Below are 14474 nucleotides of genomic sequence, written 5' to 3' on the forward strand. Positions count from 1 at the left end.
TATTTTTTAGGCTGTTATGGTAATGTTTATATCATTTAGTAATTGTGTAATTCTTATATCTTATTGAAGACAGAGTTTAAATTATGTCATATTCAATGTTTAAAAGTTTTAATTTTGTGTCGTGTGTTTTTATTCAGTATGTATATTAATTATTTTATTAATTATATCTTGTTGAGTTCACAACAATTCTGAGATAAGAAAAGCCTTCTAAAATTTAGGCTTATTTTATTATTTATGAACATGTGTCGTTATATAAATAATTCGCTCTTGAGATTTAATTTTTGTAGGCGATAACTTTTTTTCCTAATTTAATTTTCAGATATTATGTGATAAGTAAATTATAAAAATTAAATACTTCAAATAGAAAACGACTATATCAAATTGTGCTTTAAGTCAAGGGATCTTAAGAAAAATGTCAATAGAATGACAGAGTAAAATAATTCAAAATTTTTATTTATATTAGTTAATAACTTGTGTCATTTAAGCTTTTATTTGTAGCTAAATTACTACTCTAACCACTATTATGTTTGAATGATTAAAGTTGACTATAATTTAAATATCAAATATATCTAAAATTAAAATGGTTAGTATTTAAATCTATAGTAGCAAGCAAGTACATTGATCAAAATGTAACATCTATTATATATAATTCTCTTACGTGGCTCCCAAATTTTGGCTGTATTTCTTTTCCGCCGGTGGCAACGTTTGCTTTGTTTTGAAAACTCCAAAGCATTCTGCCTTTTAATGATGTGTTTCTGATCTAATATATATAATTCTCTTACGTGGCTCCCAAATTTTGGCTGAAGTACTTTGTACAACTAAATAAGATTCTTTTTACAACAGTTAAATATTTACTTTATTTTCTTCATTCATAGAGAAAACAGTCAGCAAAGAATTCTGTTAGGTTAAAAAACATTTCACTAAAAAAATAACGAATTCTAAAAGAAATAAAAATAAACAACTTAAAAAATAAAAATGCTGTTGCCAGCCATAGAATTTTTTGAAAGTTAACTTAGCAACATAAATCAAAATGACATAGAAGCGCAACTAGATCAAAATTATGATACCTGAGCGCTTGACGTAACAAATCCTTCAATTCTAAAAGTGTTGTATCGCCAAAAGCCCAAATTAACAATTGTGTTCTTAAAGAAATTCTATAAAAAGTTTTAAATAAACAACCTACTTCTACAACTGCTTCTTGAAGAGCTTGGCTCAGTGATTAAAAATATTGTTTTAATTTTACAGTACTAACTTAACTTCTACTTTCATTATTGCTATGACCCTCTTTCATTACATTTTACAACTTCATGCTAAATTTGAGGACTTTAAGTTGTTTTGTGGTTAAATACTGACAGAAATGTGTACGTAAAAAAATAATATTTAGAGGTTAAGAGTTGCTTCAGAAAAATTTGAATTGTTGACATTGAACTTAGCAATGGAAACAATCGTTTTTGTGAAAAATTGAATTGTATTGTTGACATCAAAACTAAAAATATTGTGTTTCAACTTAACAATACACTCTAAAAACTGTACCTCTGATTTCAGAGGCACATTTGGATCATTTGTGCCTCTGAATTTTAAGGGCACAACGTATCTTTAAAAATGAAAGGCACAATGTACCTCTGATTTCAGAGGTACATTTGGATCGTTTGTGCCTCTGAATTTTAAGGGCACAACGTACCTTTAAAAATGAAAGGCACTATGTACCTCTGATTTCAGAGGCACATTTGGATCGTTTGTGCCGCTGAATTTTAAGGGCACAACGTACCTTTAAAAATGAAAGGCACAATGTATCTCTGATTTCAGAGGCGAAATCAGATGTACCTCTTAACTTGAAAGGTACACTGTACCTTAGATTTTGCTTTTGTGTACCGCTCATTGAAACAAGCATTTAGTGGTTCCAAAACCTGTTATTTACCAGATTTGAACACATTTTTTTTTACCTATTTGTAATTTGCACTTTATATAAAAGGGACTTTCTATTTGGTTTACACTACACTCTAAAAACTGTACCTCTGATTTCAGAGGCACATTTGAATCATTTGTGCCTCTGAATTTTAAGGGCACAACGTACCTTTAAAAAATGAAAGGCACAATGTACCTCTGATTTCAGAGGCATATTTGAATCATTCGTGCCTCTGAATTTTAAGCGCACAACGTACCTTTAAAAATGAAAGGCACAATGTACCTCTGATTTCAGAGGCAAAATCAGATGTACCTCTTAACTTGGAAGGTACATTGTACCTTAGATTTTGCTTTTATGTACCGCTCATTGAAACAAGCATTTAGTGGTACCAAAACCTGTTATTTACCAGATTAGAACACATTTTTTTTTACCTATTTGTAATTTGCTAGCACTTTATATAAAAAGGGACTTTCTGTTTGGTTTACACTATTACCAAGATATTAATTATAATAATTCTTAATGAAAAATATTTCTCAATTCTTTGAATATTGGCCACTTGAAAGTGATCATTTCAAGGGATTCCATCTAAGGCTTTTTCATAGACAATTATAAACTATGTAAATTTATACCATTTCTTTAATTATGTAGCGTTTAATGATACTTCAACAACTACAATGATGCTTTTCTAATCAGGTATAGGTACAAAAAGATAATATTTATTTCTGTTAAGCCAAGTCAATATAATTCATGGATTTTTTTTCTTTTCCAAAAAGCATCCTCAGAATGGAAATTTATAATAAATTTAGATATTTTTTAAATATTTAGAGATTTTATAAAATAGTTTTATAAGGATCAAAAATTAAACACTAAATATCATGAAATCTAATATCGTTTATTTTCACACATAAAGAACAATTTTACATAATTTAGTAACAGTTACAATATGATGTATACAGTTGCACAAATTTGGAAAAACATAGAATATTTTAAAATGATAGATGTAGATTTTGACAACTTGGATATTTTATAACATGAAATATGCTTAAACAAATGACTTAACAAGTGTAAAATAAAAGATTTCTTTCCATTGAAATGAATTTTTTTAAAATCCAGATTTTGGCGAAACATATTAACCCGTTAGGCGCCATCATTCCCATTTTGGGAACATTAGCTTTCAATTTTTTTAGAACTAACTGTACTTAATATTATTTAATCGATGATTTTATTTGAGCTCAGAATATATGAAAAGCCTTCTGCAATTTTTTGGAAAGCTTGTTTCAGAATTTTTTTTTATTGTATTTTAAAAAACGTGAAATTCTGCATTTTTGCCCCAATCATTAAACATGCATTTGTTTTATAAATATTATTAAAATATAAATTACTTTCGTGCTTAAACTTGATTACAACAATCGGATATAATTCTTTTTTCTATAATCCGAATTTCGATGTCTACAGTATTTCTTAAAATGTCCTATTTCACCACAATAGAAACATTCACGTTCAGATCTAAATTTCTTCACAATACTTGGCGAATTCCATTTCTCATTAAAATGTTCTTTCTGGCGATCGTTATTACACGGAATAGCTTGTGGATCATACTGAAAATTGGCAATGAGATTTTCTTTAAAGTAATAATAATTATCATCATAAATTTCTGACCTTTCAGCAGGAATAAGCTGTAAAGCACACGAAAACCAAAGATCGAAATTCACACTAAATCTCTTCGCTTTCTGTTCAAAGAGTTCGAAGTACCGTCGAATTCCACACTTCTTGGCATCAATTTTAAACATCTCATTCACTAATTTTTTCTAAAGTAGGAAATCCTTAATAACAGTAATATTTGTCACCAATTCTTTCAAAAACTTAATAAAACATTTCTGGAACGGATCCCACCGCTGCCACCAATTAATACATAGCTGTAGCGTATCAAGCTATATTAAAGAACTGTTCAGTTTTTTTATAGAAACATTAATGTCACACCACAACAAATACAATAACAAATATAAAGTACCCGTAACGGGATAGTTAAATCTTATAAAGGAAACTAGAAAAAGTGCCCGTAGCGGGATATATGAAAACTCACCCGTAACGGGATAGATAAAATATCATAAAACAAATTAGATAAACCCGTGACGGGTAATATGAAAACTCAAATTCCACACAAAACTAATTCTAAAAAATCAACAACTTTCTGGTGTTCTAATTTTATCGTCTGCTTTTATTATTTGTATTTCGTCATAAAATATTTCATTGATGTGCGCATGCGCTTCTTCTCCGTTACATCGTACCGAAGAAAAAAAAGGGAAGCTCATTTGAGAGGCACAGGGAACCGGTAAAATCCTTTCGTACCGCGCATTGACTCGCGTTTGCTTTGGTACCTTTCATTTCTTGTGGTGCCTCTCATTTTTAAAGGCACATTAGTTATGTGCCTCTAACGCGAGAAAATAAAGGGTGCATTTAGCTTGTGCCTTTTATTTAAGAGGTACAGTTTTTAGAGTGTATTACCAAGATATTAATTATAATAATTCTTAATGAAAAATATTTCTCCATTCTTTGAATATTGGCCACTTGAAAGTGATCATTTCAAGGGATTCCATCTAAGGCTTTTTCATAGACAATTATAAAATATGTAAATTTATACCATTTCTTTAATTATGTAGCGTTTAATGATACTTCAACAACTAAAATGGTGCTTTTCTGATCAGATATAGGTACAAAAAGATAATATTTATCTCTGTTAACCCAAGTCAATAATAATTCATGGATTTTTTTTTCAAAAAGCATCCTCAAAATGGAAATTTCTTATAAATTTAGATATTTTTTAAATATTTAGAGATTTAATAAAATAGTTTTATAAGGATCAAAATTAAACACTAAATATCATGAAATCTAATATATTTTATTTTCACACATAAAGAACAATTTTACATAATTTAGTAACAGTTGCAATATGATGTATACAGTTGCACAAATATGGAAAAACATAGAACTTACATAGAATATTTTAAAATGATAGATGTAGATTTTGACAACTTGGATATTTTATAACATAAAATATGTTTAATCAAATGACTTAACAAGTGTAAAATGAAAGATTTCCTTCCATTGATATGAATTTTTTTAAAATCCAGATTTTGGCGAAGAATATTAACCCGTTAGGCGCCATCATTCCCATTTTGGGAACATTAGCTTTCAATTTTTTTAGAACTAACTGTACTTAATATTATTTAATCGATGATTTTATTTGAGCTCAAAATATATGAAAAGCCTTCTGCAATTTTTTTGGAAAGCTTGTCTCAGAATTTTTTTTTATTGTATTTTAAAAAACGTGAAATTCTGCATTTTTGTCCCAATCATTAAACATGCATTTGTTTTATAAATATCATTAAAATAAGAATTACTTTCGTGCTTCAACTTAATTACAACAATCGGATTATAGTCGGATTGAGGATTAATAAACTTCAAACTTCTATCTTAATTCTCTTTTCTATAATCCGAATTTCGATGTCTACAGTATTTCTTGAAATGCCCTATTTCACTACAATAGAAACATTCACTTTCAGATCTAAATTTCTTCACAATACTTGGCGAATTCCATTTCTCATTAAAATGTTCTTTCTGGCAATCGTTATTACACGGAATATCTTGTGGATCATACTGAAAATTGGCAATGAGATTTTCTTTAAAGTAATAATAATTATAATCATAAATTTCTGACCTTTCAGCAGGAATTAGCTGTAAAGCACACGAAAACCAAAGATCGAAATTCATACTAAATCTCTTCGCTTTCTGTTCAAAGAGTTCGAAGTACCGTCGAATTCCACACTTCTTGGCATCAATTTTAAACATCTCATTCACTAATTTTTTCTTCAGTAGGAAATCCATAATAACAATAATATTTGTCACCAATTCTTTAAAAAACTTAATAAAACATTTCTGGAACGGATCCCAACGCTGCCACCAATTAAATACATAGCTGTAGCGTATCAAGCTATATTAAAGAACTGTTGAGTTTTTTTATAAAATCATTTATTTCACACCACAACAAATACAATAACAAATATAAAGTACCCGTAACGGGATAGTTAAATCTCATAAAGGAAACTAGAAAAAGTGCCCGTAGCGGGATATATGAAAACTCACCCGTAACGGGATAGATAAAATATCAAGGCACTCTAGATAAACCCGTAACGGGTAATATGAAAACTCAAATTCCGCACAAAACTAATTCTAAAAAATCAACAACTTTCTGGTGTTCTAATTTTATCGTCTGCTTTTATTATTTGTATTTCGTCATAAAATATTTCATTGATGTGCGCATGCGCTTCTTCTCCGTTACATCGTACCGAAGAAAAAGAATTGAAGTCCATTTGAGAGGCACAGGGAACCGGTAAAATCCTTTCGTACCGCGCATTGACTCGCGTTTGCTTTGGTGCCTTTCATTTCTTGTGGTGCCTCTCATTTTTAAAGGCACATTAGTTGTGTGCCTCTAACACGAGAAAATGAAGGGTACATTTAGCTTGTGCCTTTTATTTAAGAGGTACAGTTTTTAGAGTGTACTACCTTAATTTATACTTTAGAATTGCCTCGGAGAAATTTGAGTTGTTAGCAATGACTTAAGCAAAAAGTTTTATTTTAACTGACAAATACTATATTATAATTTTAACTTTTTCTATGACTATACTCATTTTCTTACTCTTTTCTGTGTTTTTTATACATTTTATATTTTTGTGATGAAATAAAAAACTTATAGTTGTTCTGCTTCTAAACACTGATGAAAACACAAAATGATGGGCTTCGTCAACAAACAAAAATATATACATTTATTTTACAAATTCCATATTATTAAGGTGGCGCCCTCCAGAGAATTAAAAATACAAAATTATCTTCATCAAAGCCGATGCTTTACATCCGGCGTTCAGTGGCAGACTACTATTTCATATTGTTTTACAACACATGGCCTAAGCCCTCTGGTGGGAAAGACTTTAAAACAAAACTTACAACAGTTACTTTTCTCAATCAACAACTGAAATTTAAAATAGTGTAATTAAGAAAAATACGTGAACTGTTTGCAATTTCAAATTAATATTGAAATGTACAGGTTTGGAATTTTCTACAGTGAAAAGTTTTCGGAACTTCAGTATTCAAAAGAGTATACAAAAACTAGACGCTAAGAACGTATCCAATGAGCGAGCAAAGCGAGCATTGGATTGCGAAGCAATCCGAAATGAACTGCGAAAGCAGTTCCGGGGGTTGGTGAGCGCCAGCGAGCAGGGGGTGAAGCCTCCTAGTAACTATATAATTATATTTTACAATGCCTGATTTCAAAGTAAATGAACAGTGTCAAATTAGATTCATTTCAAATATTTTTTGCGGCATTTCGAACATTATATATTATATGTGTTATTTGCATTCAATTTTATTTATGAATTACAAATATAAACCAAAGTTAATTGATTTATATGAAATCATAATTTTATAATTAGATTGTTTAAATTTATATTTATAGATATATACACTTCACACGGTCTCCTTATTGTGCATATGAATTTGCATTTGTCAAATATTTCCGAGGTTTATTTAACAAAATTTATCATTCAAATTTGTAATTTCAAAGGATATAAAAATTAAGATTTTGACTTATTTTAGTCAGTTTTTGGCTATTCATTACATGATATTTCTAATCCCCAATCAATTTTCATAAAATCTGAAGAATGCATTTACACTTTTCTGCATGTGGCTGCAAAACATTTTTTGTGTAGTATTTTAGATTCAAATATTATTGATAATTATTTCTAATACATAAATTATTAAAAAAATTACATTAACTGTGTAGAAGTTTTAAAATAAACAGTTTATTTGTTTTTTTTTAACCTAATGCAAACTATAGCTTTTGACAAAGTGTGAATTGATATTTCATAGGGGATGTTTTATTTCCCTGTATAAACCAGGTAACTTTATTTATTTACTCGTATCAATGTTTTATTTTCCCATTCAGCTCAGTTCACTAACCTTCCTGTATCAAACTGTAGTACCTCACTATACTTGTGTTAAAAATAAATTGTTACATCATCCCAGTTTACTGTGTGCAGTACACTAGTGATACTGGGTTCGATATCATACTGGAATAAATTTTATACCAGCTTATGAAACACCGGTTCCGGTATGATACTGGTTCCAGTATCATACTGGGATCAATTTGATACTGGTTTATGAAACACCGGTTCCGGTATGATACTGGTTCCAGTATCATACTGGGATCAATTTGATACTGGTTTATGAAACACCGGTTCCGGTATGATACTGGTTCCAGTATCATACTGGGATTAATTTGATACTGGTTTATGAAACACCGGTTCCGGTATGATACTGGTTCCAGTATCATACTGGGATCAATTTGATACCGGTTTATGAAACACCGGTTCCGGTATGGTACTGGGACTGGTATTATACTGGATCCAGTATCATACCGGAACCGGTGTTTCATAAGCCGGTATTAAAATTTTTGTACTGGGAATTTTTTCCAATAGGGATCGGACTATAAATAAACGGTCAGTTGTTCATATTATTCCAATTGTTGAAGGAGCTGAACCCACTACCAAGACTGGCTTGGATACTATGCTAGAGTTCTTAGAGGGAGAAGTAGAGGCTGAAGAGAGAGTGAACATGCATCTCAATCCTTCGTGAGTGGTACAGATGATAGTGAGAAACGAAGAATTCCTACGAATGGTAGATTCCCGTTGAAACAAAAATTTGGTAAATCTGCGCAAGTACCTTCCACTTCTGAATTGCTTACTTCACCACATGAAAAAAAAAAGTGCCTTTTTTTGTGAAAACCAGCACAATTCTTGGGATTGTGAATATGCAAAAAATTGGAGTTTAAATGATAGAGAAGCTGCTGTTGCAAGATCACGTTGTTGTTTCTTATGCTTACGACCAGGCCACAGAGTAATAAGTTGCAGACGGAAACCATGTTTTAATTGTGGTAAAAAGCACAACATATTTCTTTGTAGAGGATTTGTCGCCAGTAATGAAGCTCAAATCCCAGAGAGTAAAGCAACTGAAAGTGTCGTTGGCGATAACGTCTTAACTAGCCAATCACTTCATTCTGAAGTTTTATTACAGACTCTAGTCCTGCGCATAAAAAATGGAAATAAAGACAAACTTGTGAGAGCTATTATTGATACAGGCTCTGAGAGAACATGCATTACGAGAGACGTAGTCAAATATTTGGGTATAGAGAAATTATGTTAGTACACAAATTGTTTGGAGGTGTATCATCAGGTGAAAAGCATCATTCTCAATACAAAGTTACTTTAGCGAGTATTGATAACAAATTTTATTGCAAAGTACTTCGTTTAGATCAACCTGTGATTTGTGATTATGTCAAACGCATCCCATATGGTCCATGGATAAAGAAGTTGAATGAATATGGAATTTGTGTGAATGATACTGAGTACAGTTCTCTAGGAGTATCTAATGACGTCAAATTATTACTTAAAGCTGATGTGGCCGGCAAGCTTTTCACAGGCAATGTAAATTGTTTGATTGAAGGTCCTGTTGCCGTTGAGTCACATCTAGGGTAGACTCTTATGGGGAAGATACCGAAAAATGATATTGCTGTGACGACAAATTCATCTCTTTCATTGCTTTTAACTGAAGCATCAGTGAATCAACTGTGGTCATTGTATGTTTTGGGAATCACAGATCCATCTGCGAAGAAAGTGCAGGCAGAGTTGCAAAGAGCTACACAAGAGTACTTTTTGGAGACAATCAGACTAGATGTAGAAAACCGTTTTGTGGTTAGCATGCCTTGGCTGGAAGATCATCCTCCATTGCCAACCAACTATGATCTGGCGTATAAGAGATTGAATTCGAATGTCAATCGGCTTAAATCACAGTCTATTTTTAAAGAGTATGAGCAAGTTTTTAATGAATGGATGGAGGAGGGAATAATAGAAGAAGTAACAGATAATTGTGAGGAAAATGTACACTATCTACATCATTGGGCAGCAATTAAACCAAGTAGCACTACCAAAATCAAACGCGTATTTGATGCTTCAGCTAAGGCCAAAGGTTTTCCAAGTATAAATGATTGCTTAGAGAAGGGTGAAAATCTTATTGAATTGATACCAAGTATTTTGATGTGGTTTTGGACTGAGAGAATTGGTGTCGTTTCAGACATACGTAAAGCCGTCTTACAAATCAGACTTACTAAAACTGATAGGAATTACCTAAGATTTTTGTGGCTTAGTGATGAAGGCTTGAAGATTTACAGGCATAGCAGGATAGTATTTGGAATCACCTGTAGACCATTTCTGTTGTCCTCAACTATCAAATACCTTCTGATGAATGTTTTGAAAGAAATAAGGGAACAAAAATCCTCTTATCCTGAATATGTTGTACAAAAACTAATGAAAAGTTTCAATATAGACAATTGTGTCACGAGTGTCAAGGATATAGAAGAATTGAATATTTTTGAAAGAGTTGCTACTGAAATAATGGCAAGTAGAAAATTCGATCTTAGAGGGTGGGAGTTCACCGACTTAACTGAGGAAAATTCACAGCCATCCTCAAATGTTCTTGATATGAGCTGGGATAAGAAAGATGATATTCTTCAAGTCAGTACAGGTTGCATTAAAGAGCTTAACATTAAGAAACTAACGAAGAGAACCATCCTGTCAGCTGCACATAGACTTTTTGACCCCTTGGGTATAATCTGTCCTGTAACACTGATCCCAAAATTGCTTCTTCAGAGCATTTGAAAGTTGAAACTGAATTGGGATGATGATGTTGATGAAAACACCAGAAGAGAATTTTTAAAATGGATTGAAGGTGTACTGCACATTGTGAAAATTAATATTCCAAAGTATTTTGGACTAATTGGATCCAAGAAGTGTTCCATATATTTACCTCAAGAATTGTGGACTTCGTCTGAATATGTCGTTAATGAAGAGGAAGTAAACTGTGAGAAAAGAAAAGGCGTCACAACCTCAATGATAAATTTTGAAGTGACTAAACTTTTGAGTTCTAATATTTCTGATTATCGAAAAATTGTACATACTATGGTGTGGGTGACGAGATTCCTTTTTAATTGCAAAAAGGAAGAAAGAAGAAAAGGAGATCTTTCTGTAAGGGAATTAGAGGAAGCTGAGAAAGCCACTGTATACTTGATACAACAGGAGTCATTTACAAGAGTTTCAAATAAAAGCCTTAAAACTTTGGATATATTTATTGAAGAGAAAGGAATCTATAGATTAAAAACAACTGTATATAAGAGAGATAATTTTGAGGAGTTTAGAACACCTGCTGTTTTACCAGGAGAGCATCCTATAGTAAAACGTTTAGTACTGTCTGAATATAAGAAAAGGGGACATGCTGATGTTTCATACCTATTGAATTTTCTTAGAGAAAGATTTTGGCTGCTGTGTGGTAGAGAAAAAGTAAAATCTGTATGGAGACCTTGTGTAGTATGCAAGCGTTTTTCTACCAAACCTGTAAACCCACCAACTGCATCTCCACCAAGTGAGAGAGTTCAAGATGTAGCTGTTTTCCAAGTAACGGGTGTGGACTTTGCTGGTCCTGTGATTTTGAAAGAGAATTCAAAGGGCAAGATTTACCTGTGCCGTTTATTTTACAGGGAGTGGACAAGCTGTTAAAAAGGCTTGACAAACTATATTTATGAGAACTGCATATTGATTTAGAACTTTAAATTTTTTTTCAAATTCTTGCAGGGTGCCATTCTTACCCAAAATATTTTTAAGTTATGTAAGTTAACTCCTTTGTTAGTATAGTTAACTTAGGTGGGAGGATGTAAAATATTATGTGCTTATGCGCATCGTATTTTTTGGTAAATAATTTATTTATTATATATCAGTTTATAGATGGCAAAGAGAAGAGTTTTTTGGTTGCCATGGTGATGGTTTAGAATGTAAATAGTGGTTTGAGAGAGTAAGAGATTTGTTTTTTGTTTGGAACTGCGATGCGGTAATTTTATTTAGTTAATAAATCTTCCTTTTATATTAAACGTATTAGTAGCGTCTTAATTATTTGATTCGAAATTTTTTGACAACGGTAGAGCAATTTAACGAGGACCAATATCGCACACTCTCGGTCCCTACGCAAACTGATCCAAGTAGTCACCCACCCGCATACTGACCACAGTCAGTGATGCTTGACTTCGGTGATCTGCTGGGAACCGTGTCTTAACTATCAGTCCACTGCGAGACTCAGGAATGTTTAAGACTGATTATTTTACATAATATTGAAAGAGCAATTTGCGGCTTAGGGGATAGAACTATCGATTCCAAATGAGGTGAGCCGGGTTCGAATCCAGGGATGGCTGGTCAATTCGAACCCGGCTCACACCGATCACAGGGTTCAAGTAAAATATCCTCAGTGGTCGATGAATTGTGGGTTAGAGTCCCCTTGCTGTCAGGCTAGTGGAACAGTGGAAGGTTTTCCTCTCTACTTGATGGTAATCGTAAATCCTAAATTGGATCACCTATTCAACGACGGTTTTTTTTAAAAAAAAACTAACGTTATAATAAAATGTCATGAAAACAGTTGAAAATTTTAAAAATTTTGTTATTTGTAATCTTTCGAGATGATATCGGAAGCAATTTTCTTTTAAAGCTTATTTTAAAGCATAGCTTAAACTCGTGAAGATTTTCAAAATCAACATTGTGTTTATTATTTTAATTTTGGAAATTTTCTCATGATTGTTCATTTGAAATTTAAGACAAAGAGTTTATGCTTTTTTATTTTTATCATGTTCAAAATAATGTAATTGTAAAATAATTGTAATCGTAAAAAGTTCTTTTGACTTAAAGCTGTAATATGTGTGTCTTTACTTTGCGGGTAATGTATGATTTTACTGTAATGCATAAACTCTTATAAGCGAAATACAAACAATGAAATTGATTGATTTCAAACAAAAATTTTGTGATAGCAAGGTTTTCAAAAAATGACTGATGGTTGTCAAGTTTGGATCAATACAAAAGGCAGCTTATAGTAAAAAAATATGCTATGTTTTTTCGTCTCATACTTGTATGCAATTAAATGCTTGTGCAAATTTAATTCTGATGAAATATAATATTTACTACTTATTTTTGTTTTCGAGATTTAAATGTTGCGTAAATTTTAAGTAAATATAAGTACCTTTAACTATTTATTGAATAATAAAAATTTCTGATGTGCCAATGTAAAATTATTTTCACCTTACGAAAAGTTATTGGCAAATTTTTTTAATTAAAATTCATAAAGGCTTTTTTTTCGTTTCACTACCTGGAAATATTTCTACTGGTGCCTTTGGGTTTTGTTTAAAGTGTCTTGTAAGTAAAATTTCAGATTCTTAAAGTTAAGTAAGTATTTTTCCATTTAATTTCAGTGAACAAATTTATGCAAATAAATAATTGGAATATTTATAAATTTTCTTTATTGTTTCAATTATTACAAAAAATAACAACTTGAAAATTCGAGATATAATTTTACTTTTATATTTATGGAATTGAAAGACTAATTTATACTTTAAAAGAAAAAAAATTATGTTAATTTTCAACTTAATTCAAATGTAAATTTAAATTTGCAATTACGTAGTGTGGTTTTCTAAGTTTACAGTTTTAGAATATAAATAATGAATGATAATTGTGAAATAACAAATGACTTAAGTTACACATTTTATAAAATATGTTTTACAAACTAACAAATTCAAATGAGATTTTGATGAAATAAGCTCATTTCTAAGAAAAAAAATTTAAGAGTACATTTTAAAGTTAAATACTTGAAAATTATTAAAGATATAAAATTTGTCAGAAAACTTAATGTATGAATAATTAAAAAAATATCAATAAAAGCTGTGATATATTATTATTTCATACATAAATTTGAAATATTCAAAAAATCAGCTAAATATAAGATATACTTTGGAGGGAGGAAAATGGTTCGCTAAAATAATTTTATTTAGTATTTCTGTATTGCTAAGTAAATTATGCATGGAATGACATAAAACTATTATTCTATGTTTTATTGCCTCACAGCAATACAGAAAATTTAATAAAATTATCTTGCTGAATTATTTTACTACCATTCAAATCTTCCTCTTGATTACTCCGTAAATAAAAAGCAACGCAAGATAATATCAGAAAATACAAAAGGAAGGAAAAAACACACTTATTTTCTTAATAATATTTATCATTAATAAATAAATGTATAAATGAATGAATCTACACAAAAGCAAAAAAAAGTAGATTTTTTTAACAAGGATCTGTTTGTAATCTTATTTTATTTTTGTAATTAACTCCTTTCTAATAATACGTTTTATTTATTTACTTATATTTATTTTTTAAAAAATATTAAAACTATATTCATTGAAGATAGTTTGTAATCTCGTATCATCAAAACCGATAACGTAGCCATCACATTTCAAATAAGTAAAACTTTTATTTATTTTTATTCGCAAGATTTCAAGCGAGAGCTCTAGCGAAAACTTATTTCCCTATCCAGTTGGTTGGCGAAACTCATCAGAGATAGAGTGGTGATAACGCTTCCCTGTGGTGTGACAGTGCTT

General features: G+C 30.9%; 1 protein-coding gene across 1 annotated transcript; it reads left to right on the forward strand.

Moving 5' to 3' along the window:
* Nucleotides 1–9498: 9498 nt before the first annotated feature.
* Nucleotides 9499–11565, forward strand: LOC147802503 (uncharacterized). Its single transcript, XM_087152738.1, has 2 exons — nucleotides 9499–10632; nucleotides 10675–11565. The coding sequence occupies exons 1-2, from the start codon at nucleotides 9499–9501 to the stop codon at nucleotides 11563–11565; spliced, it is 2025 nt and encodes a 674-aa protein (XP_087008864.1).
* The last annotated feature ends 2909 nt before the right edge of the window (nucleotides 11566–14474 follow it).

The sequence above is a fragment of the Parasteatoda tepidariorum genome, chromosome 10, assembly GCF_982258835.1.
Source record: "Parasteatoda tepidariorum strain Cologne lab strain chromosome 10, Ptep-v5.0, whole genome shotgun sequence".
In the NCBI taxonomy this organism is placed as follows: domain Eukaryota; kingdom Metazoa; phylum Arthropoda; class Arachnida; order Araneae; family Theridiidae; genus Parasteatoda; species Parasteatoda tepidariorum.